The sequence below is a fragment of the Eptesicus fuscus genome, chromosome 18, assembly GCF_027574615.1.
Source record: "Eptesicus fuscus isolate TK198812 chromosome 18, DD_ASM_mEF_20220401, whole genome shotgun sequence".
Taxonomy (NCBI): Eukaryota; Metazoa; Chordata; class Mammalia; order Chiroptera; family Vespertilionidae; genus Eptesicus; species Eptesicus fuscus.
The window spans coordinates 39,006,457-39,033,414 of NC_072490.1; the positions used below are offsets into that span (position 1 = coordinate 39,006,457).

General features: G+C 42.3%; 1 protein-coding gene across 2 annotated transcripts in view; it reads right to left on the reverse strand.

Moving 5' to 3' along the window:
- The window catches only part of GRM7 (glutamate metabotropic receptor 7), a 734,510-nt gene that overhangs the window by 232,562 nt on the left and 474,990 nt on the right, over window positions 1–26,958 (reverse strand). For both annotated transcript variants that reach the window (XM_054729938.1, XM_028161218.2), the window contains exon 5: window positions 22,410–22,550. In XM_054729938.1, the coding sequence (XP_054585913.1) occupies window positions 22,410–22,550 (141 nt within the window). The remainder of the gene's footprint in view (window positions 1–22,409; window positions 22,551–26,958) is intronic.

Below are 26,958 nucleotides of genomic sequence, written 5' to 3' on the forward strand. Positions count from 1 at the left end.
CTCCTGAAAAAATTTATTTGCTTAAAAAAAAAAAAAAAAAAGACGGGCTCAATTGTATCAAAAGCAACACACACACACACACACACACACACACACACACACACACTGAAGTTACTCTAGTCACTTTGTGGTCCTGAGGAAATTACACAGCATAAAAATGACAGCAGAATAAAAATGTGTCAGAGATATGAAGATACAATTGAGCTGTGAGTTGCCCAATATTTTCCAAATTCTTTGAACACCACACTTCTTATCCATACACCACTTTATAACATTCTAAGGGACAAGCATTAAGCATGCCTCCCCCACAACCAAAATGAAAAAGTGAAATGCAATTTTAAAGTGTGGTGATGCCCTGGCCTGCATGGTTCTGTGGTTCCATTGGGTGAGTCTCCTCTGCACCAAGAGGTCCGTCCCTAGTTCGATTCCAGGTCAAGGCACATGCCCAGGTTTGGGGCTTGATCCCTGAGGGAGGTAGCTGATGGATGTTTTTTTTTCTCTCTCTCTCTCTCCCTTCCTCTCTCTCTAAAAAATTCAATAAAAACATATATGAAAAATAGAAAGCATGGTGATTGAGGTGGCGGTGAAAGGAAGGTGAGGGGTGGAAGTGGAAGATGGTGTAAAGGGGATAAATGTTGATGGGAAAAATAAAATAAAATAATTCAAAAATATATATTTAACATAGATTGAAGAAAAAATAACTTTTTCCTTTAATTCTCAGTTAATAGCTCATCCTTCCCATTCTCCTGGTTAACTGAGGTGTCATTACATTCTTTCCTTGGATAAAGGCCATCCTTTTCATCACGTGACTCAGAAAAGAGTCCGAGGTTGAGGTAAAATGAGGTGAACTCTGAAGCATTATCTTTTACGTCAGCACGCAAAGAAGCTTGCCCTCTGAAGTCTCCTGGTTTTCTGCTCCATTGTCATTTTTACCCAAAGGGTCCATCCAGTCTTTGAACCTTCTGTTGACTACACTGACAGCTGCACTACATAAGAACAACCCATAAACTTTCACTACCGGGATTGCTAGTGTTCATTCGGTTGGTGAGGATTTCTCTTGGAAGGACCTGCTTACCTTGCCCATTTTCACATACTGCTTTCTCGGAATGCTTGCCTTAGACCACTACTGGGGGGAGGGGTGGAAGGCATAGAAAATGCAAGGAAATATGGACTTTCATTATTTATATTCATATTTCAATGGGATCACCAAAAGAAAGACAGGATGGGAGCTGGGCAGGAAACACATGGGAAGGTTTGCTAACGCAGACTTGAAAACGTACCAGAAAGGGTCAGCCCACGTGAACTGGCCCAGTGCTCGCCATCTGTTGCCAAGGAGTGAACATTTGTGAGTTTTATTTGGATTTCATGTATGAACTGAATCCATGTGCTTTGGGAAGACCTCTGTGAAATCATGCATGCTTGTGCTGAATGTGCTTTTAAACCTTCCATTCAACACATTTTATATTAGTTAACATAAAGCCTCAATCTTAAGTACTTCTTGAGGCTGAAGTCTGAGTATTAATGTATATAATGAACTAAAATACTAATAATTGGATTCTATTGCCAATGACAAATACCCCTAATAAACAGGACAAGAATGTACCACAGGAGATTTGAGGATAGAGTCAGGACATATTTTGGTTGTGACAAAACGGATAGATACGGGGTAAAGAGAATGCGGGGTCAGCAGGCTGGACATCATGGAGTGCTAGGGCAACGTGGCATGATTCAGAAAAAAGCCAAGGTTGCCCAGCAAGCCTTATTAAGATGCTACTGCAGTCCCTCCCATAACTTAAAAATAAATTACTCTGTTTTCTTGATAACTTTTTCCCCTCCTGAGTATACATTTATCTTTATAAGATGAACTAGTAGCCCTGCGCACAAATCCGTGGGCCAGTAGCTCTCTGCAGGGCCTAGACGCTCAGCGCCCGCTGCCCAGAGGCTCTCCGCGGCCCAGAGCCCCTCTGCAGCTGGGCACTGAACGCTTGCCTTGTCGCATCCCTCGACCCCCAACCCGGCCACTCTGTGCCGGCTGCCTAGAAGCCCTCCATGGCCGGGGTGGAATGCTTGCCTCATTGCCGTGGTGATGAAGCAAGCATTCCGCCAGGCTGCTCATGCTGCCCACTCTCAGTGGCCACCCCCCTGGGACTGGGGGACTCCGGCAGGGCTGAGAGGACTGGGCGTTGCCATCTTTGTGACGGAGTGATTGTTAATTTGCATATTACCCTTTTATTAGATAGGATGTTAATAGTAAAATAAGGTCATGTGTTCAGAGAAATTGACTTTGTTGCCATGTCTTACAGCAACCACATTTATAGAATCTCAGAGTAACAACCCATGGCCTGCAAGGAATATCAGTAGAAGGAAAGTCAGAAGATTTGCATTGAGTCAAAAACCTGTAGTAGACCTGCCTAGTTTTACTCAGTGGTTAGAGAGTTGACCCAAAGACAGAAGGATCTTAGGTTCACTTCCTGGTCAAGGGCACATACCTGGGTTGCAGGTTCCCCACCCCAGTAGGGATACCTGTGGGAGGTAACCAATCAATGTGTCTCTCATATCAATGTTTCTCTCCCTCTGTCTCTCCCTCTCCCTTCCACTCTCTCTAACAATCAATGGAAAAAATATCCTCGGGTGAGGATTAAAAAAAAATAAAACTGTAGTCTTGTCATGCTTCTATTTGTGTGGCCCAGTGAGAGTTCAGTGGGATGAGTGGCTCCCAAAAAGAATGAGGGGGTCCATGGCCATAGTGTCATGGGTAGCATGTGTTCATGCACATTTTCTGTGCACCAGGTTCTGTGCCAAGCACCCTTCACAGTTTAATTTTAACCCTCATGACACTCGCTTGGGGAGGTACTACTGTTTCCTCCATTGGCCAGCCATTCCCTGCTTCTTTGTTACTTCACTATGCATTATAGACACTTAGGTAAATGGTTCCGACCAGGACAGCACACGGAAAGCAATAACTGGGATATTTTCCTCTTCAATTCTTTTTATTTTCAACATGCATTTAGAGCCAAAAATAATCTCAAAATTCATGCTAATCCTGATTTTTACATCCTCTTGTTCCCACTGCAAGGAGGAAATGGATGGTTTCTTCCCTGGCCTCTCCCTCCAATGGAAAAGTTCATACCCAGAGAAATCAGCAAAAGGCTAGCAGAAGAACAAAGAAAACAAAGCAAAAATGCCAGATGACTTACCAACTGATTATCCACCTCAGCGATTTTCAACCTTTTTCATCTCATGGCACACGTAAACTGATTACTAAAAGTCTGCGGCACAGCTAAAAATCTATTCAACTTATTGCAGATCTGACCAAAATAGGTATAATTTTGATCCATTCACATTGCATGGTTATTGTTGTGTTAGCTGTTGTCATTTTTATTTATTTATTTATTTGCCAATCTAAGGGAGACGGGGTCAGTGCCCCTGACTAAAGAGTCAGGTATGTTTGTTTTAAAAGAGTCATGTGTGTTTTAAAAATTCTTGCAGCACACTAGTTGAAAATTGCTGCTCTACATTGATGGCCAAAATTTAGTTGCAATGGAAACCTTAATATCCTAATGGTCTACAGTGGATACACATTGAATACTCCATTATAAATTCAAAAATAGTTCTAGCAAGGGAGGAAAACAATGTCTAGCCACAAACCCTCCTTTCTAGTCATTTTCCATGCAGGATGCTTCCTGGAGAGCTACTTAAATGATACTTAAAACTGTGTTTTCTTCTGTTAGTGCATGTTCAGTTTCCAGGTTAAGTGCAAGCACAGGTAGTATGCAGATAGTAAACCTGGTTGTGACAGGTCAGGGTGGGGTGGGGTAGGTTTGACACAATGCACAGAGGAATGTCTCAGTCCCAATGTTTACAACCCTCAGAAGTGTGGAAGGGGTTCGGAGAGACTCAACCAAGACCAACAGTAGTCTGTTGTAGGCAATGCTAGCCAGTTTGGCAAAGGTAAGAACAGCGCCTCTGAACCCCACAAGAAAACTCGCTGTGACAAACAAGAAAGAGATGTGTTTTCTTAAAGTAGTGCATTGATTCCATTTCCATTTCTCACAGACTTTCTCTCCTCTGATTTCTTAAGCCCAATTTCTACTTCTACAGTGTTGGTTGCTTCTTCTACGTAAAATCATTGGTGAAGCATTCTTTCCAGAATTAACTTAATAAAAATTTAATAACAATAAAAATAATACTGCTATAGATGCCTATCCTCTTAACCCATTCTTCAGCCCAAACCCCTTTCAAATGTGGTGCTGGCCTCTGAAATTCTGTTTGCCAGGAGTTGTATTCAGCTGGAACTTTCAGAATATTAAGAAAATAATTTATCCAAAATTCACTGAGATGCCAGATGTAGTAATTGGTCTGTACAACCATCAGGAATAGCTGCTGAAACCATGAGTAGAAAGGCCGGTGGGAATTTTATAGTCAGATCAAGGTGACAACACTGAAACCATTATATAGTCTTTTCCTCACCCCCTCACACTGCCCCCCTCTGCCCCGCCCCATCCTTTTCCTCCTCCTCTGGCTTTAGACATTAGCAAGTAACTTGATTTAGAAAATGGTAGTGTGTGTGTGTGTGTGTCAGGTATGTTTGTTTTAAAAGAGTCATGTGTGTTTTAAAAATTCTTTAGCACACTAGTTGAAAATTGCTGCTCTACGTTGATGGCCAAAATTTAGTTGCAATGGAAATCTTAATATCCTAATGTGTGTGTGTGTGTGTGTGTGTGTGTGTGTGTGTGTGTGTGTGTGAGAGAGAGAGAGAGAGAGAGAGAGAGAGAGAGAGAGAGAGATCTGAGCCTGATCAAGCTTTGGGATCTATAGACTAATTTACAGGAAACACAGAAAATGAGAATCATGTAAATCAACATTTCAGAGATGTACACAGCAAAATTCAAAAGTGAGACATTCTACAGAAATGGTATAAGCTGTTTCCTTTAACAAACAATTGGCAAGGTAAAAATAAAGAGGAACATTTTTAGATTAAGAAGACTTAGATATATAAAAAAATATTGTGTTTGCACTTTTAGATCCACATGTGAACAAACCAATAGTATAAATATATTCGTGAGAAAAGTCAGAGACTATTTGATGATAATAAGCAAATGTTGGTTTTGTTTGTGTATGTGTGTGTTTGTGTTAGATATTTTAAGAGCATTTATCTCTTAGAGAGGCATACTGCAGTATTAAAAATATAAATGTTAAGATGGACTTTAAATTGGCCAGTAGTGAGAGAAAAAGAAGTGGCCATGTGTGAAAATAAATTGGCCACATATTGAATACTGTGTGGTTCAGTGATGGGTACATGGGGATTCATCATACTGTCCTCTTGGCTTTTGGGTTTGAAAGATCTCATTATGCTAACGCAAATAAAAGAAGAGGGGGAAAAAGATTATGAAGACAAGGAAGAAAACAAGAAGAAAGAAACACACAAAAAGAAGAATATTGGGATTAAGAAAAAGGGAAATAGGCAGGGAGGCAGTAGAGATGAAGTTAGTTGTATTTAAGTGACACCTACTATGCGCCTGACACCCTAATAGAGACAATGGATACAGATACAAATACAGAACCCTTTTATGCTCCCACATGCCACAGCTCCACTCAGACACTGTTATGGAAAAAAAGATGCCATCTCTCCTGTCAGGTCTCACAGAAAGATTCTGCTTCTGGGGCAGTTATGGAGGGGCTAACATACTGTACATGCTATGGCATATGGGCGGGGTCTTTGACTCCCTTGGTCTAATGTCTCTTCCTAGCAGGCATGTCGTGGGTTGGAATGATTTTGTTCACTGGCACCAGGACCCTTTGCTTCCTGAGACAAGGAGAAAAGGCATAAGGGAATTCATCCCACTGGAGGGTTTGAAAGGACTTCTCAGAATAATCACCAATGATATCTCATAGAAAAAGCCATTGTTTAGCTCCATTTGAGCTGTGTATCTAGTTCTAGTGACTGAAGATAAAGGGGGATATACCTTATATATATGTTGAAGTCCCCAGAGGCAAGTCTCAGTCTTAAACATTGCTATATGCCCAGAACCCAAAACAGCTTCTGGGATGTAGTAGATATCCAGTAAATGTGTGTTTAATGAAGGTTGAAAGAATGAATATACTAGAAAGGGAGATAAAGTAAGGAGCAAGTAGCTTCTGTAAATGATTAGAAAGGAAAGGTTGCAATCCTTCACCCTGGATAGCTGGCGGCTGAGATGGAGAGTTTAATTCAGGTGACCAGATGATTGTAGGCTGAGACTGAGAGAAAATGGCAACAGATCAAATCATGATATTTGGGATCATTTTCTTCAACTGGGTTCTTATATGGCTAAAGACTCTACTTATCACTGCTTCCACTGGTTTCCACTAAGTTATTCAAGTAAAGGTGAAAATAATATTCTGTTAGGTTTGTTTTTTAAGTCAAGATTCATTTTACACTAAAACATGCAGATGAATACATATCTCTTCACCTATAGTTTTGACCAGTTAGTCATGGTCACTCAAAAATAAAATAGATAGGTTCCTTCCTATTGAGTCCTAACAAGATTCATAAATGATGAGAAATGTAGTTGATGTGATTCTCAAGCGTTTCTAAAGACTCACTTCCTAGAAATGTCACATTCCACATGTGCTAAGAAAACTAGAACAGCTATCCTGACAAGGAAAAAAAGTCTTAACAACTCCTAACCAGAAGGTAGAAACTGACAGTTCACCAGTCAGAACACACTTGATAATTTGCCTGAAGAGCAACTAGCCATATCCAGCTACCTGAGGAAGAAAAAATACTTAAGTGGTATTGGAGTGGAATGCCCCCATACAACAGTACCGAAGAAGGTTCTTGATGCAAAAGTCCCAAAATCCAGGCTTAGTTTAAAACATATGTTGCCAATATGATTTATGTAATTGGGAGAAAGTCCTTCAAAATCTCAACATTTTGAAACCAAAATGTGATGGCATTTCTCTCTTTCCTGTAATGAACTCAACCACGGCACAAGAAAAAGATCTTGGAGCATGGAGGCTAGTGGCAGGCAAACCTGGGTTGAAATTCTGCCTCTGTGTGCATTATGCTTGTGACTAAAAGGAAGTTATATAACCTCTCTAAGCTTGTTTCTTCATCTATAAAAAAAGTACTCATTATGAAAGAGAAACATAATTCTCCCTGTGTGGCTAGAAATTGTATCACTTGCATTGCTTCCAAGCACACAGTCAGAAACAGACTACCAAAATCAAGGTCAAAGTTTACCTAACCTAACCACTCCTGGGATTGGTAGTTTCACCCCTACGCTTCATTTCCAAAGCTCACCTGAATCTTCTTAGGCTCAAGTGATCATCCTTTTCCAGACCATTCCCAGAACTAAATGTTTCATGCCTCCCATCCAACCTTCTGGACACTGCCCCTGGGACAAGCCTCTCTGATCATCCTTGACTTGCCAAGCTCTCACCCCCATATGTTAACTTCTTCCTTGCTCAACCACCATCTCCTTTTCACAAGTCCTTTGGGGTTGCTGGAACTTATAATCCACAATGATCATTCCTTAATCCAACCATATTTCCTAACTTAACTAAAACATTGATGTTTCCTGAGAACACTGCTTAACCCTGCAGATCTATTAAGTGGAGATATCTTCTTTCCTTGAATAACCCAATACAATTTGCATCCTATAATTTATTTTTTCCCTTGTAAAAACCTGCTCCATTGAGTCTTACCCCTGTGGGTCTTGACTCATTTGTCAAGAACTGTGAAGGGTCTGAGGTTTTCCCATACCTGAAAGCCTACAAATTATCCTGCCACAGGTCCATGGATGTTGGCAGGAGACACGAGACTCGTGGGTCAGAGACAAGGGCTTTATTTCTCACAGAAATAGTAGAAGTCAGAACATCAACATTTTCAGGCTCTGGTTCCCCAACTCCTAAATCACACATGGTGACAGAAAGAGGACCAAGTTACATAATGGGCTGTACCACAGGAGAGGAACCTAGAGCTTAGGGAACCTGGTCTTTTATGATAGTAGCCTTCATTCCATTGATGCTATCATCTACTAACAAGTACATTGTGTACCTCCACCACTGACTTCTGAGTTGTAGACATATGTACTGAATTGCCTTCTTAACCTTTCTGGCCAGATGCTCATGTCTGGGAATAAACCCGTGCCCTTCCCACTCTTAAGACCTTGCCTGTCGAGGAGACCTGCACTGGATAGATTGTCTCCCAGACCCACTCATCAACTTTCTCTACACCCCAAGGAGCTCACTTTGATAGACAAAATTGAAGAGCTCTTGCCTTTTTTTTATGTTTATACTGATTTCAGAGAGGAAGGGAGAGGGAGAGAGAGATAGAAACATCAATGATGACAGAGAATCACTGATCAGCTGCCTCCTGCACGCCCCTCACTGGGGATCGAGCCCGCAACCTGGGCATGTGCCCTTGACTGGAATCGAACTCAGGACCCTTCAGTCCACAGGCCGATGCTCTATCCACTGAGCCAAACCATCTAGGGTGAGCTCTTGCCTTTTGATATGCAGTTGGTTTTGGCCCCTCGGAGTCACAGGCAGGAGATCGGAAAGCAGGAGGATGGTTTGGTCTTAATATTTACTCGTCTGGTTCTCTCCTCATCAGCAGCCTCTTTTTGCAGACATTCTGCCAGATTGTGGTACCTCCCTCTCCCACCCCTGCATGCACTTTCAGTCTGGGGGTGATCATAGTTCTCTGTGTTACTAGGCCAGGGGCACTGCACTATCCTTTGTTACCTTAAGGAACACCTATGATACGTTGCAGATTGTCTCTTTATGAAACATTTTAAATATTCCAGTTTGAATAAGCCACCCTTTCCTGCTTGGACTCTGATGGATACATCCAGCTGTGTGAACCAGAAATAGTAGGATAATGGTGACCAAATTACAGAGATTCTGATTCCCAAACACAGCTTATAAGATGTTTAAATCATATTTTCCTAAGGGCTTAAATTGTTATAGGAAAAAGTTAGGACTTATTTATTTTCTTTGTGTTCATTATAAATAAGTTTATATATATATACATAAAAAAGCCTAAGTGACCATTATGCCCGAATGACTGAAATGACTGGTTGACCAGTCGCTATAATGCGCACTGACCACCAGGGGGCAGACGCTCAATGCAGGAGCTGCCCCCTGGCGGTCAGTGCGCTCCCACAGCCAACCTCCTGGGGCCCCTCCCCCTAGCTGGCCAACCACCCGGGGTCCCTCCCACTGGCTGGCCAGTCCCCCCGTTAGGCCTCAATTGCCAGCCAGGCCGAGGGACTTCACCTGTGCACAAATTTGTGCACCAGGCCTCTAGCATGATATAAATATGATGGTAATCCTTTCATGCCAGGAGGTACCACGTTTATGAATCGCTGTTTACAATGGTAAAACACACTGCCCTGTGGTTCAAATCCCAGCTCTGTTAGGCACCAGCCAAGTGACTCTGGGCAAGCCACTTAAACATCCAGGAAGTTGGCTTTTATCTTTCTCTCCAGGAGACTATAATGTCATCAACTCTGCCAGCTCTGCTGAGTTGTAGGGATGATCAGATGACACAGGGGATATGAACACAATTTAAAGGCTCTAAAGTGCGTCTCATGATAAAGACAAGTTAGTACCCAAACATACAGAAAAATTACTCAATCTTGCCAGCCTTCTAAGAAATGCAAATCAAAACAGAGGCAGCATTCCAATAGGGCTGCCAGGACTGAACACATTCATATAGTCCTTTCCGAAAACAATTTGACAATACACTTCAATTGTCCAAAATACTGTACTGTGAAGCTGTAAGGATAAAAATAGGCAAGGCTTCTGATGTGTGAGGCAATGTACTAAGCACTTTGCATGCATTAACTCATTGAGGGCTTCTCCTCAAAACACAACACAAAACTCCATTAGGTTATTAACATTTACAAATTAGGAAAGGGGGCACAGCAATGCAATGGCTCTTATGCCAGGCTTCATAGCTAGAACGGGGCAGTAAACACACTTCATTTTAGGAGTTTTGTTCTTTCCTACTCCTAACGACTTCTAAAAATTCATCATCCCAAAGAAGGAAAAAGCAAGAGGTCTTATATGTCTTATATATACCTACTCGATTACAGGACGAAACATTGCCATGTCAGAAAGTACCTAATAAGCATGGACTGTTTTATTATTTTTATTATGGTTTTAGCCCTGCATCTGATTTCTTCCTCATAGCTTATAAAATGCAGCAATTCTTCAGTTCTGTGAATAACAGTGATCAATAGCGGCGGGGGGGGGGTGGGTGTGGGGGGGGGCAATATGTTCCCTAGTCCCCCATCCTTGTGAATTTTTTCTATTTTACAGGAAGGAATGGCTGATATATTCCAGTTCATTGGATTTGGGGATTACCACATTTTTCCTTAAAATGGAACACTTGTCAACTGAATAAGAGCTATTTCTTCATGTGTCAACATAATGGGCTTAGGAAACATTTAACATGTGCAGTCCAATACATCCTATGAAGCCCTGATTCAACCCATGGGGTGAGTTTCTGAAAGAAACTCGGGTTCAGCAAGCTGAGCACATCAGGAAAACATAGGCACACCCCACCTGCCCCTCTTCTCCCAATTTGATCCATCGCAAATAATGGTTTATGCAAAGCCGATGTTTGCCTTAAGCCTGGCAAGTAATATTCTCAACAACTACTTGTGAAACTCCTGCTCCACGCCCTACCTGCACTGGGGCTGTATTTACCTATCACTAGTATTTACCTTAGCATGCAGCTAAGTACAGGAGGGAGAGGTGCACCACATTCTCCCACTGCTGAGGGCAGCAGCACAAACCAAGGCAAGTGCAGCAGAAGGCACGGGAGGTGGGAGACTAGATAGCAAAGAATGTGACCCAGATCCTGGGGGTCATCAGCAGAGGTGACTCTGAGACGTGAAGGTGACTGACTATTGATTAGTCAAAAGCTGTACTGAGGAAAGGGAATGGCAGGCAGAGGAACAGCACATGCCTGGCCCTGTGGGAGGGAGGGCCCAGGTGCCTTTCTAGAAAGAAGGAGAAGAAGATGAGAGCCCCAGCAGTCTGAGATGGACCTGCCACGGGGGCCCAGAAGCCACGCGTCTTCCTTCAAACAGGTATGACCATTAAAATGTCTGAAATATAGAGGGTGACACAGTTAGTTCTGTGTGCTAAAAATACCACCAATTTAGGCTTTGCAAAGTTCTTGAAATTCACTAACACTTCTGCAATCTCACAGCTTGTCCAAGCAAAGAGAATCTATTGAAATATATAGCCTGTGCCGGAGGCATAGTTTATGTAGTCGTCACGTTAACAGCCAGGCTGTCAGACGTTAGAAGTCCACTAATTATTTAGCCCAACGATTTTTGTACACTTGTTTTCACATCAAGGGAACTGCTTCAGGTTGGCTCTTGGCACAGTTTTCTTTTTATATTTGTGTTTCCTTTTTTAAATTGAATTCTAAAGTATAACCTTTTGTTACAAACTTGTCTGAAAACTTACTCGTGAATAGTTATGGTTTTTCTCAAATGAAAATGCAATAGCGTCTTATAATTCAACATTTCTCTTCCACAGTAAGTTGCCCACTTCTGCCAAACACTGGACCGCTTTGGAAGCTCGGTTTATAACGGTTCCTCCAATATTGGGAAGCTCTTCCTTAGAGCTATTATTTCATGCTGCCTGGGTTTCTCACTATCTCAGTCCCTATTATTGGCTTTGATAGGGCTGCAGGCATGTTTGCCTGCCCCATCCTAAAATGACAAAGTCCCATGGGATGCAAAACAGTCATAAAAGTTTATAGTTGTGGGTGCAATTCCCTGTTGTCTAATTATGCTGCCTGTGAGACAGGGCATTATAATCCTGTGTCTTTTCTCTTTGTATAAGCTACTAGTTTTTTGTGTGTGTGTGTGTGTGTTTTTTTTTACCAATTTAGGAAAGTTTGAGAGTAACTGGAAAATATTGCCCTATGTCGAGTTTAGGAGAGAAGCAAAGAAATGAGGTCGATTCTCTGGTTCACTGTAGCTGGTGATAAGTGAGGACCAAAGGATCAATGCAGGGTCATTATCAATTATGTACTCCTAAGAGCCCTTAGGTGGCTGAGTGTCGCCACATGAGGGGATTGCTATGTAAATGAAACCATTAAGTTTCCCCCAAATAAGGGCCTATTCATGTCTGATTTTCTCAGTCTCAGAAGGCCACCCAGAGGAGAAAGAGCCTAGGGAAAAATCAGTAGTATTTACCTTTTGGTTGATTCATCTGAGCCACAGTTTCCTCATCTGTACAATGGGAATGCTAACCCCTCACAGACAATCGGACTGTTGTGGTAATCTCTGCCGACCATCTTCCTAGAATAATTCTGAACTCTTGCTTTCTAGTTCAGCCTCTTACTTCTTTCACAGTACCAATCACAATTTGTAATTATTTGATTTATCTTTCTATGGTTCTGTGTGCCGTCCATCCTGGAATATAGTTCCTTGATACACCTTGTCTGTGTTCTCAAGTCTCAAGTCCAGCACAGACAATGACCTAGCTAGTTAACCACATCTGTTAGGTACACAGCGCACGACAGAAGGCATGAGAAAATGAATGCTTGCCATCAGGTGATGGGCGTATTCTAGTTTTCTCATTAGTAGCTATGTTCTCTGGTAAGTCACAGAATTTCCCCAGAGTTCAGCTTTGTCTATTTCACAGGGTTGATATGGGCATCAAATTGGGTGATATACCGACTCATAAAAGTATACTGATATCAATATACAAGCAAGAACTTTTAAACGAAAAGAGAGGACAAGATTGGATATAAAAAATAAAGGAAGGCCAGGCAGTCTGAGCCATGGAGGGGGTTCTCCTTGTTTTTATTTCTACAAAGGCCAAAGGTAACGGAAGTCCCACCAACAACAACCGCTGACCCCATTGAGCACTCACTATTTCCACAGGCGCTGTCCCACTTAATGCTCACTCATGACCACATGCTGTAGGGACTATAGTTATCCCATTTTACAGATGGGGAGATAAGGGACTAAGCATGTTTCAGTAGCCTGACCAAGTGAGACAGGAAGGGAAGGGGCTGGGGTTCAAACCTAGGCAATGTGACTCTTCAAGCCCTAACTGCTTTCATGAGTCAGCCAGGGCACCTTCTTGCCTACTGTGCTTCTCCATCATAGAAGCTCTGCTTTACGTTCCCTCAGAGCTACCTTCTCCCAGGAAGGCAAATGACACATAAGTATCATTTGAGGATGAGGAAATGGGAAACCTTTCCATGTGTTCACCCACATACTTGATCTACTGGTATTGGAAATAGTGAGAGAGTTTGAAGGAGCCCTAGAAAGTTCTTATCTGGGTTTATATATGGTAGATATTTATCTTGTGAGCACAGTTTTATTCTCTAGAAAAATGAATATGCTGCTGCACACACTGTAAACACCTAAAATGCTTTCAATATACCTGTTTCTCTTTGCAGGAGGACAAGGTTAAAAAAGAAACCTGTATAACCAGAAGCTCTTGCTGAGGAAAGCTATGCTCCATTCTAGCTCGCTTGATGGCACTTGTTAAGTCATTCAACAGCCCTTTCTTACACCTACAAATGCACGAGGTACCAATTTATAATACTCACATCGCTTACAAGAGGCACTTTGCTTACAAGGACTGCTGCTGAGCTACACATATGCATTAATTCCCCCTCATGTAGGAATTCCTTCTCATTAACTGCCTGGCCTGATAAACTTCCCGACAATGGAAAGGCCCTAACTCCCATTTTGAAAGCCACTGCCTGTTGGAGTTAATGAGAAAGAAATGACATACAGGTCAAATAGTTATGGCTTCTAACATTCATGGAACAGTTTTGCATGGACGCCTCTGGGATTTCAACTTGGGGTTCCAGTGCCCAGACTGGTTGTGCACAGAATTAAAACACAGCTCCTGGAGGTGCCTTGCTGTGCCGTGGGGTTTGAGGACTTCGTGGAAACAAGCCCTGAAGTAAAATGTGTGCGGTGGAGACCACTTTTTAAACTCTGTAGAGTTGATGACAGAAATAATTCATTTACTGCAGGGTCCACCTCTAAGGCTGAAGATTGCCCGCCGCTACCTTGGGCACAATGTTTAGTGCCACATTTGTACTATTTAGTAAAGACAAGGACAGGCCTGCCATCCATGGTTGTGTTCATATAGTACAGAATGGGAATAGTCTTATATATTATTGTGTCATCTTGATGACACAATATTGCATATTCTCATATATGTACATGTAAATAATGTAGCTCTATCCAGCAACCTGTAAGCCACAGTGCTCTAATTCATTGCTTTAGGAGAAGATGATAACAGAATAGAAAATGAAGATTGACTTTTGAGTTTTATGTAGTATTAATCTCTGCGCTTTGGCAGTTGAGTGCTGAAAGATTCAGGACAGACAGCGTAGGGCACATACAAAAGACTTGGAAGGATATGATTGGGTCTAAGTTCGTCTCCTCCCCCAGCCCCTAATAAAGACTTTCAGGAAAGGAAGAGGAACGAGCAGGGGAGGCTGAAGGAAGCATGAGAGTGAAATGATGGTGAATGCCCCTGAAAAGGGTCCTGGGTTCTGCAACCTCCCACTATGGTCAGAGGAGGGCTGTGAAAATAGTCAAGATCAGAGCTGAACCTGGAGAAACCTTGAGGCCAGAAGCAAGACTGCCTGCTGTAGTCACCTTGACATCTCACTGCTCAGGAGAGGCATAGACAAGGCCATTCCCGGGGATGGACTGGCCGACAGCAGGGAGTCAGGGACAGATGCCAAAGGCTCAGTGCAGGTGGACCCCATTAATACCTCCAATGTCCTGGCCTTTAATAAGCCCTTTGTAACTATGCTTCAACCATACCGATCAGGTGGAATAAAGGTTTCTAAAAAGACTGACCACGTTTCTACAAACTGTTGGAATGGAACCTTGAAAAACAAAAAAACAGAGAAGTTACAGAAAATAATCAGGAGTTTTATTATTTTTGCACTACCCGTTTTGTGGCCCGAGAGGCACCTACTGCAGCAGATAACCAGAGAAAAGGCTGCAGGGTTCTTGCTCTTAGAATTATAATCCTTATCTTCCCTCAAATTTATCCAGTGGAATCATTGGCAAAGCTGGTGATATGATCCCCACTGAAAAGAGGCCACCTTTTTGTTCTTAAATTTCTTTATAAAGAGAACTTCATTGGTTTTAAAAGAATAAAACAAAATGAACTTTCATAGCGAAGTGAATTAAAAGCAAAGCCACAGAATTAGCATGGCAATTACTGTAATATGATTTAATGTTACGCTAAAACCTTTTTTGACTATTACATGTGGGGAAGCCAATGTGTAATAACAATCTTTTTTTTTTTTTAATGGACATAGGATTTTTTTTTCAATGCTCTTGTTCCAAAAAGAATTTAAAGATTTCCAAGAATAATGAGAACCTCAGATGTGACAATCAGATCATTTTAATTTGGGGAATACTATATCAACTAGCACCTTATCTATCTAAATTCTATTAGTAAACTACCCAAATAGTTACTATAAAATGCTATACTAAACCCACAAAGTGATATACCTTAGCATTTCTGTGATGATTCTGAGACTAATACTTAACACTCATTTTTAAATGAATAGATAGAAATTTGTAATAATTAGGCACATACAATTTCAGTTCCCACACAGAAGGCAGCAACTAGGAGGGAAGCAGGGGAAGGTTTAAGGGTGATTGTAACAAGAAAAACATCAACCGAGATATTTTAAATTTAGAGATGACTCAGAATAAGAATGTTAACAAAGAATCATATTAACACACAATCCCAAAAAAGGAACTCCATAGAGATTCAATTATAAATAATCAGTGTCAAACCTCTGTTTAATAAAGGTGTGAAATGCATTTTAAATTGCTTCTCATCAAAAAGGCTTCACATAGTCTTACAGCACCAAAGGGCTGGCCATTACTTATCCGTAACTCTTTGACCAGGATTCTTCGATCATGCTGAATAAATTAGGTGTCACAACACAATATCTATATAACAATTAAAGGTCAATTTAGAATAGAATAATAAAATGACAGGGAAAACTAATTAGCATGGTCATAAATTCTTTCTGTACATATTTTCTCAAAGCACTTCACTTGCATGTAAATCTTTGCCTTCATAGTCCTATTAAAAATTTATACGGGCTTTGATGGGCCAGGGTTCCAGATAAGAATAAACAGACTTGGTTTTCACTAACAGCATTTATTCCCAGGCTTTTTTGGGCCCCACCAACAAAGTGACCTTTACATAAACTGTTAGCTTTGAGAAGGGAGGTGTAATGAAAACCACAGTTAAGAATTTGACCTCCCCAAATGCAGGCATTTATCAGAGACTGCTCTTTAGACCCTGACACTTTCCACAGTAAACCTTGGTTGATTAGGGACTTAAATCAAAACTGAATTTGCTTACTGTGTGACTTGAAAGCACTAGCAATGGAATACAGTGGCTTTAAAAAAAAAAAAAGTCACCAACTTAATCATCCTCTGCCATCTCCAAAGGAAAACAATTTCTGAAAGGCAAAATGTCCCTTCATGGGATGATGGATTTCTCTATGATGAGTTCCTTCTTTTCAGTAAAGAAGTAACTCTGATGAATCAGTATCACAAAGCAGCATTGGACAAAACAGTAATGTTAGACAAACATTCTACGTAAGTCACGAGACGTGACAGAGGGATAACTTTTTTTGTTAACCATCACCTGAGGATATTTCCCCCATACTTTTTAGAGAGAGTGGAAGGGAGGGAGGGAGGGAAAGAGAGACAGAAACATTGATGTGAGAGAGATGCATTGGTTGCCTTCCTCCCGTGCCCTGACCTAGGCTGGGGATCAAACCTGTAACCCAGGTACTTGCCCTTGCCTGGGAATCGAACCTGAGACCCTTCAGTGTGCAGGCTGGTGTTCTAACCACTGGAAACACTGGTCAGGGTGACAGAGTGATCATTTTTATGGGCTGCCAGATTCTTCAAAACCTCCTTCTCAGTTTAAAGAAGGAGTCTGGGAGCAAAGACCTTGGAGATTATACTAACCACATAAAGATACAGAACATCAGGAATAAAATGGAACAAAATCTGGGACCTGAGATGTTGAGCAATTCAAGACCTAATGATGTTTGGACACATACCCTACATGATGGCATTGCAATTCCTTAAGCCTTGGGGTTCATATTCTATGCACGGCATAAAGTTGTATCCTGCCTGCTGCAAACTCTGAAACCTCCCTACATACTGTTTAATGTGCACCCCAGTGGAAAACTTCTGTCTATATGATACCCTTATTTAAATCTCCGGCTTTATTTTTCTGTTAGAACTTGACATGCATCCCGATTTTCCTTAGGACAAGCTGGTCTTCATGCAACCCTCACAGGTAGCTGCATGCAGTCCAGAACAGACGATCATTTATGAGCTATTACTATGTCCCAGCTTGACTTGAGATCTTTTACTTGAAATCTCTAATTTAATCCCCACAACAACTTTGGGTGTAAAGTCTTACCACCCCCACTGCAAGGTTGAGGAGAGGGTTTCCGAGGCTCATTAACGCCTGCGCTCCCACAGGGTTCTCAGGAGCAGCCTGGGAACACAAGCCCAGGTCGCTCTCAGGCCCACACCCGTGCTTCTTAAACACCCTTCGTCCTCAGTCTCTTTTTCAGAGACCTCTTCATCGCTGTCACTTTCCTTCTGCTATTGACCTTGGTATCTTCACAAAAATACAATGTTCTTTCTAAAGAGATCATACTCTAAACGGGTCTTTGTGTCGGGAACACACTTGCAAGTCTTGAGGTGGAACACACACAACAAGTGATGTGGAGGCGGCAGAACATAAACCCAGTTGGAAAACAATCACATCTGACCCTCCTGCCCACAGATGACAAGGGCTCTGTGCTGAGCTGCCTGGCAGAGATAGCTGCCTTTGTTGTGTGGGGAGCCTGCACTGTCTCCACGCGAGAATGTAGCTCTTCCATAAGGCAGCGTGCACGGCATTAGTACTGTCAAATGCAGTTTGCGTTTCCTGCGAATGTGATTACACCATCAATAAACTTGCCCAACGGCATGATCCCTTGGGGGATGGCTGCCCGGATAACCCATGAGCAGGATGGGTCACCGCCAAGGTTAAATATTATCCATGGAAATTAGGCTGCCACCAGGAAGAAGAATGTCTAGCTCTCAGGGTTGGGAGATCTTGGGACTGGGTCTCAAGAAAAGTTGTGGTTGTCTTAAAATACTGAAGAACGTGGTAGCTTTCTTGGTTGAAGGGAACCTTAAATGCATGAGGATAATTTAAAAGAATAAAGATCACATGGCTCTTCAGGTCATTTTTTGGTAAGAATCCATGCACATCTAGCCCCAAGTTAAATTATAAAGTATACATAGTTCATTTTTAATAAAATTTCCAACAGTTATTCTTTCTTCCATGACTTTATACCCTCTTGGGTTTTTAGAGCTCATTGTTTTTTGTTGTTGTTGTTGTTGTTTTAAATTTTATTTTGTTGTTTAAAGTATAGAGCTCATTGTTATTCTGACCCCAGAAGTTTGCTCTCTCCAAGTAGTGTGGGTCCCCTAACTCAGCTTCAAAACTTGTCTTGCCAGATGACTGATTTGATGACAGTCTACTTAGAGCTAATACACAATCGCTCAATACGGCTAAAAAGGCTATACAGCCCAGAAAAAAAGTTTACATTTTAATTTGTGTCTGAATCTGAAGTAAATATTTTAAGACTTTCTTACTCATTAGTAGAGCCCAGGCACAGAAAGATCTGTGAAGGGGCCTGCTTTCCTCAGCCCTCAGGTCAGAGCATGCACGGCCTCCATGCCAGACTACTCAGCTAACCCCCAGGTCTTGTAGCTCCTCCCTAGGTGCTCATTCTTTTGTTTCAAAACATGGTTGTCAAAGCAGCTGTTCCTTATACCACCAGGCTTCCCTCTCCCCTCCACTCTTTCTCCTCATTGAAACCTAGTTTCTTACCGCAGTTTCAAGAACTCTCATTAATACAATGCAATCTGTCACTTCTCCCCATCACTTATTTTCCTCTAGTCTAGCACATCTCAGCATGCCTTTCCCACCATTTCTCCTCTTCTAAGTTGACGTATACTTACATAGTAAGATTTTTAAAATAGTATTTTGGTAACATCTCCAATGCAAAATACAAGCTGAAGTGGCTTTGAAAAAAGGAAATACAAGAAAGGAAAACAAATACACAACCACCCATGTGTTCATATCCAGTGATGGCAAGAGCAAGAGACACAATGGAAGTAATAGTATTTACCTCCACCCAAGAGGGCGCACCTTCTCACAATGGAAGTGGCAAGGAAGGAGCAGAGGTAAAGGATGTCATCAGGAGGATATGACTGCCAGTGGACCCACAAGCTGGACCCGGGCCATGGAAGTTCCTCACACCCTCCCCTGTCCTCGGAACATACACCCTGTCTCCTGTTCCCACAGGGGGAGCTGTTCCAAGGGCGTAGCCATGAGAGAATATGTTGTGGAAACCATCTGAGTCTGTATACATGACTGAACCCCATTAAGGCCTCCATATAAACATTTAAGATCCTGGTGGGCATGTGCAGAAATCTACTTGTCTTGCAGCATCTAAGACAAGTCCCCTTGCTTATTAATCCTGCCAGCTACCAATCTGGAGTGGTCTGCTTCTTTCTTTGGTCTCCTCTTCCCCTCTGTGAGTACAAGAGCCAGTTCAAGACCAAACAAAAGGAAAGGAGAGAATATTCAAATAATTTGGGACCACAGGTAATTTAGTAAATGTGATCATTGATTTTTTACATGGATGGAGCATGATATGAAAATGCAACTACTTGCATTTCCATTTTTTATTTTTATTTTATTTTATTTTTTTACAGAGAGGAAGGGAGAGGGAGAGAAGGTTAGAAACATCGACGAGAGAGAAACATCCATCAGCTGCCTCCTGCACGCCCCCTACTGGGGATGTGCCCGCAACCAAGGTACATGCCCTTGACCAGGGAATCGAACCTGGGACCCTTCCATCCGCAGGCCGACGCTCTATCCACTGAGCCATACCGGTCAGGCCTGCATTTCCATTTTTTAAAGTTGGTGGTTTGGCTAATGAGCTGATTTGTTTTTATAAACCCAGATTCTTAGTGATCAGCACTAAAATGTGACTACAGATAAAACAACTTATGTTAAAGCATACAAAAGGACCAGGGGTTGATCTCAGGTGGAACATTCCTGATGGCCACGAGACACTCTACAGAATATCCCATGTCAGAAAGAACCAAAACCTGTCATCGATCATGTGGCTATTTCTAGTATACTTGGATGTTCCTTGTCATAGACAAATTATCCAGACATCAAACTCTCTTGTTCAATTTCCACTTGAAAGCTTTGTGTCACTCAGACCTAGTCAACATCAAATTGATTTTTTCTTTTCCCCTAAACATGATAAGGATATTTCTGAAAACACTGATGCTATATACCGTGGCATAGAGAATATTGTTAGCAGGATATTCTAATTAACTGAGTTACACATTCAATTATGCCTATTTATTATGTATCGGTTTTACTTCCATCTCTCTTCATATTTTTTAAATATATATTTTATTGATTTTTTTTACAGAGAGGAAGGGAGAGAGATAGAGAGTTAGAAACATCGATCAGCTGCATCCTACACACTCCCCACTGGGGATGTGCCAGCAACCAGGGTACATGCCCTTGATCAGAATCGAACCTGGGACCCTTGAGTCCGCAGGCCAACACTCTATCCACTGAGCCAAACTGGTTAGAGCTCTGTTCATATCTGATCTCTACTTTTTACAAAAAACTTCTTGAGGAAAAGGCCTAAACTTAGCATCTTCACACTTATTGACGGTGTCTTTTGTATCATTCTTCACATATATTATTCCTGATTAATAGGTGTTCAAAGAGCTATATCACAAAATAAACTAAGCACAGGAAGCGTTTCCAACATGAGTGTTGCTTTCCTGGGCATCCAGAATGCATTTCAGAGTTTGGTGGGACTTCAAGGTTGTCATTACAAACCTTGAAGGTAGCCTAGCTGGTTTGGCTCAGTGGATGGAGTGTTAGCCTGTGGACTGAAGGGTCCTGGGTTCAAATCTGGTCAAGGGCACATGCCCGGGTTGCAGGCTCGATCTCCAGTAGGGAGCATGCAGGAGGCAGCCAATCAATGATTATCTCTCATCATTGATGTTTCTATCTCTCTCTCCCTCTCCCTTCCTCTCTGAAATCAATAAAAATATATTTAAAAAAAACAAACCTTGAAGGCAACTGAAGTATAGAATGGGAAATGCTGTTTAATAAAGGGCTAGGTGGTAAGCTAGTAGATCATGCCACACCCTTGCATGATTTCTAGTATTCTTAGGATAAAGACCACATTCCACTTATCTCCCAACATGACTTATTCCCTGTCCTTATCTCTGCACTTACGACCTGAGCTTACACATTCATTCTCTTCTTTTCCTTAGTCACATTTTTCTGTTTTTCACATCCTGAGAGATACCATAATTCCTCCTGCTACAAGCTCTTTCTCATGTTCTTCATCATCAGAAATTCTTCAATCTGTCCCTCTCCTTCCTTCCTTAATCAGCCAGTGACTCCTCCTCCTAAGGAGTTTCTGCTTTCAATGAGTGCAATTCCTTGGTTATATACCCTTACATCTCTCAGACACATATTGCAGATTAAAATGATGTATTTATAGAGAGATCCCTGGAATAATGTGGACTTCCCCCACTATTCTCTACGTGGCACCAAAGCAGGTCCTTGGAAGGTTTGTTCACCATCAGATCACCAGTGCCTAGCACACTGCTTTGCAAAAAGGAGTTGCTCAATGAGCATTTGTGAATGGATCAATGAACGAACATATAACTTTACTTCTTACTAATATATTTATATGACACACACATGTGTTTTTAATTTGGAATAGTTATGCAAGGTTACATTTGAGGCTGGATGACTATTTTTATACATATTTTAAATAGCAGGTGAGTCATTAACTTCGATGTTATGAAACTCAGTTGAAACTCATTACTCTAAACCCAAGTCCTTTGTTTCCTTAATCAAATATACCATCCATGGTAGCAGTTAAATCAGGTGCCGATATGGAATCGGTCAGAGATTTTTGTCTATGTGAAAATAACTTCAGACTCCTGACTACAACATGAACCAATATTTATCTGTGAGAGCATTCAAAGCAACATGACCCCTTTTGAATTCAAAGAATCAATGAAAATGCCAATTACTGCTAGATGGACAGGCAGAAAAGAGTAATCTTGTATGTACTTCTCTTGTCCCCCGAGACTTATGCTCCTGTTCCATTTTCTGAGCAATCTAGTAAAATTCAATTTACCTTTTCAATTTGTCTCCAGCCAAGCTTCCTTCTGTCAGTTATGCAGACATTTCAGTGCTGGCCATGGAGAGTAACAGGACCAAGAGAATGAAATTACCTGTACATTTGCGATCTGTGTCTTCTTTCTTTGACCCACTAATCGTCAGCTTGCAGTTGAAGTTTTCCTCCCAGTATTCAGCAAACCAGACGTTTCTTCTGTTGTTTTCAAGTGTGCGGGTTGTAAAATAGGCATCAAACCCTAAAGAGAGTTGAATGAAAAGGTCAGAGTTTATTGCTTGCAGGGCACTGCTGGAACATTTGAAAACAAATATACCAGTTGTGGTTTTCCTTTGTTTTAGTAGGTTGAATGCTCTTTTGTGTCAATCAAAGAAAAAAATCATCATCAGAAAAAAAAAAATCTAATGCTAACCTATATCTATGCCTCTAGTCTTTCAGGCAGATGTGTGGCTTATAAATGACATTTTCACAATAAAATCTGCATTAGAGAACTTAGGGATGATATAGTCCTCACAACATGCCTTGCATCTCTGATGAACAAGACTAGGAACAAAGCATCTATATAAACATCATCATCACCATCACACCAAGAGAATAACTGATAATTTTAGTGCTTACTATGGACCAGACTCTGGACTTTATATGGATTCTTTTACTCACCTCAATCTATGCAGTAGTTACTCTCATTCCCATTTTGTTGATGGACACCAGAGGTTTGATGAAATAATAATGTGCCCACGGTCAACAATTTCACCATATTCTGCATCTCTCCCTATGTGAGCTACTGACCTGTGAATATCATTTTGAGAGTCCTCTTTTGTTTAGGAATATCCCAGTATGCAATTGACTTTCTAGTCAAAGTAGAATTAAATTTATGAAGAAGCCACTGGTAAATTGAGGTCAATGTTAGCTCAATGCTATTCACAAAGAGTTTGAGATGAGCAGAGACAGGAAAGGCCAGGTCCCCAGGAAATCTCTCATTACCTCACTAGGATAGCACCACTTTAAATATTCCAATGAAGCCATATAGTCCTGTGAGAATCAGACTGGATTCAGTATCACAAGGGCTGGGCTTGAATTCCAGCTCCACTCATCTCACTTAAGTCATGTAAGCATGAGCAAGTACACCCTTAACCTTTCAGTCTTCCTTTCATCAATCTGTAAGCATAAAGATGATACCACCTCCTTCCTCAGTTTCTTGTTTGTAATAGTGGGAAGACTAGGAACTTACAGAGTTTAAGGTCAAGACCATGGAGGAAGATGAACTTACTTACACATTATTTAAGTTATTCAAAGTTTCCCCTAAATTTTAGAGTCATTTAAAAAAAAAATAGCTCCAGACTCTAAACACCATGTAATTCACCACTACATTCCCAGCACGGAATTCATGGCCTGGCATATAGTATGCCTGCTATAAATAGAAAACTTCAAGTAAGTAAACAAGACAGTGAAAAAAAGGAAAGGGGAAAAAAGTCCCTATAAAGTAAAGGATATTGTCTAGCATTGTAGGGAAAATGAAAAAGAATATTTCATATCTCTTGGGCCATTTTCCAGGCTATTGTCAGGACATGATAGAAAAGATGATGTCTTGACCAGGTATCCAGAGGACTGGCCTTTCACAGCCACCACGTTAACTGATTTAAGATAATCCGGCTGTGGCATCTGATCTCATTTTGATGTCGATACTGAGTGATTAATCTAACTGGCTGGAAGCCCTCCCCCCACTCACTCTTCTCCCATAACCCTGCCTCCAGACAATGTTCAGTAGGATAACATAAAACTCTTAAATAAAGGGGAATCTATGTTCCACGATCACTACATGTATGCACTTGGCTATGCACAAACATACAAGCACTTACTGGTACACATGACGACTAGTGACCAACTTACATTTTCCCCTCCATCTTTGCCCTGTGCCTGGGGTGGGAACTTGGGGTGGGTGGGGAGCAAGGGTGGTGGGTTGTGATAAGTGGCCCCGATGGTCCATGATTCCTGAGCTTTACACCTGGGGGTAGCCCTCCTTATGCTCTGCGTTCTTATCCTTGGGGCACTGGACAGGGTAAAGCAAGCAGAGTGCCAACTCTGGGCCCCTGTGGCTTGTCCCTGCAGAATTCTACTTGGGACCCAGCTGCCTGGATCTGAGAGGTTTGGGAGATGTGAGGTCACGTGGAAAGAGAGGAGTCCAGCCAGACCCCAGCCAGACCCAGCCCTCTCAGCAAAGCCTGTTTGCCCATTCTAGCCCCTTGCTGACTGTGGTAGAAGCAGCATTTAGCTGAGACCAGCCCCAGCTGCAGAACTGGGGCGATTTCTCTTTTAAGCCAGGCATCTGAGGCGGTTTGTTATGTAGCCACAGGCAGCGGCCACAGGCAGCGGCCACAGGCAGCGGCCACAGGCAGCGGCCACAGGCAGCGGCCACAGGCAGCGGCCACAGGCAGCTGAAACACTCCATCATCCCAGCACCCCAGGCCCTCTCCACGCAACACCAACAACGCACTCCAAAGGAAGCTGAGTCCTCAACAGAACGCCAAGGGGCTTCAGAAACAAACTTTTCGGTCACACGTCACAGGTCTGGACCCCAAACTAAACTCAGAATAGGAACTCTTAAAGTGGCTCTAAGGATAGCCTGGATGCAATTACATTCTCCAGCTCAGAAGAAAACGTCTCTGGAAGAAACCTCATCATTTTAAAAGTCTATCCCTTCCCAATGCCTCTCTCTGCCGCCTGTGTCTGCGGGACACACAGAGAGAGATTGATGAAGGAAGGACCAGTTTGCGGCTAACATGCAGGCCGGTGACTGTGGAACATTTAACAGAGAAAAGGAAGGGAAAGCAGCAAGCATGTCCACTTTCCCCTGTTCTAAGTGAGAACCAACAGATTTCCGGAAAGAAAGGAGGCACCACAGAGGCTGGCTGCATGGACCGGGGCCGGTCGTGGATGAAGGGCAGGCTTTCTTAGCTCAAACCCTTGTCTGTTTCACTCACATGTCCGACTGGCTCAGCTTCCTCCTCCTCTTCCTTCTGCTGGCCACCCTCGGGTAGACAGAGCACTGCTGTTCTTTTGCAAATGCCTTATATATGAACTGCCTGGGGCTTCCATAAGATGCAGATTTTAATTCCGAAGACCTGGGTGGACCAGGGAGGCTGCCGCTCTAACACGCCCCAGCTGACACTCTTGCTGCCCATACTTTAGAAAGCAAGGCTCTCGGGGGAAACTCTACATTTTTAACAAGCTCCAGGTGATGCTCACGCTGCCAGTATTTGGAGAAGCAGGGCCCCAGAGCGAATCCTGAACTTCAGCAGGTGGGAAATGAACAATCCCAGCCCTTCTGGTTAACTTAAGGTTAAGGTATAAGCATTACCATCCTCTCAGCCTCAAAGTTTCGCCTTGGTTCCGAAGAGAGGGTCTTTGCTCTGCTTGTGTATTTGAGAATTTGCTTGGTACTCTGCTCAGTATGGCAGGAGCCCTACCTTGCCATCCTGTTGCCTGTAGATGGCCCTGGAGGGGGAGAGCATGCGGTTGCCTGTTGATGGGTTTTCCTGGGGTGCTCACTCTGTGTTTCCCTGAGCATTGCTGCTTTGGGTCTGGAACTGAACACACACCATCTCCCAGGCGTGCCTGTACCTGGTAGGTATTGGGATGGGTGAGTCATTTAAAATGGTAACACTGGCTACATGGGCTGGCGGTGCTGCAGCAGAAGCTGGTTTCAGAACACAGAGCTCTTAGATCACTCAGAGGCGCAGAGGCAGAGGTCAAATGGGTGTAATTCAATTGAGTGAGTCCGTGCCAGTTTGCCTCAGCTGAGGCACATTTCTTTCAGGACCAAACAATGTGTTTACTTCTTTTAGCAGGGGCTATGGTGAAAGGTGAATTAATTCTTATTGGTTCCTTCTACTGTTTTTCAATCCAAAGGAATAAAATTGTCCACGGGATATCTAAGTTTTTGAAAGAGACTTCGCTGTGGCCAAACACTCACAATGCCTTGGGTTCAGGCACTCTCCATACCTCTGCTTTATTCGTAGACTAGAGGACCAATGCACGAAATTCTTGCAAGAGTAGGCCTTCCTTCCCCTGGCTGCCGGTACCTGCTTCCCTCTGGCACCCAGGACCCGGGCTTCCCTCCGGCCCTGGCTTTGTCCAAAAGGATATCTGGAATGACATCCAGAATGACGTCCGGTCTAACTAGCATATTACCCTTTTATTATTCTAGATACTGTTATGCACTGGCCCAAAGCTTTCCCTCTGGCTTCAGCCATTAACCATTACCCTTGATTTTTCATTAGTTTCTGTAGCCTAATGATTTTGCCTACCTTCTCTTAGGAATAGGCGATGTAATACAAGGTACACTGTCGCCAAGATGCAACACAGAGAGAAACAAAAATTAGTGTAACTCTAAACTAGTGTGTGTGTGCATCACAGTGAATTGAGACTTTTCCTCATTCCTACTGGAGCTCAGAAGAAAAGTGATCTGGATACACAATAAAAGTGTGATTATATTATTAGAGTTTTTCAAAGTAACCCAAGGCATCAAGACTAGGATTTCAGTTCACAGGAAACAGAATCAGATTTATATCAAAGGAGAAAGATCATTCTTTTATATGGTATAGGCAAATTATTATAATAAAATTATTCCTTTTGGGGGGGCTGTGGGG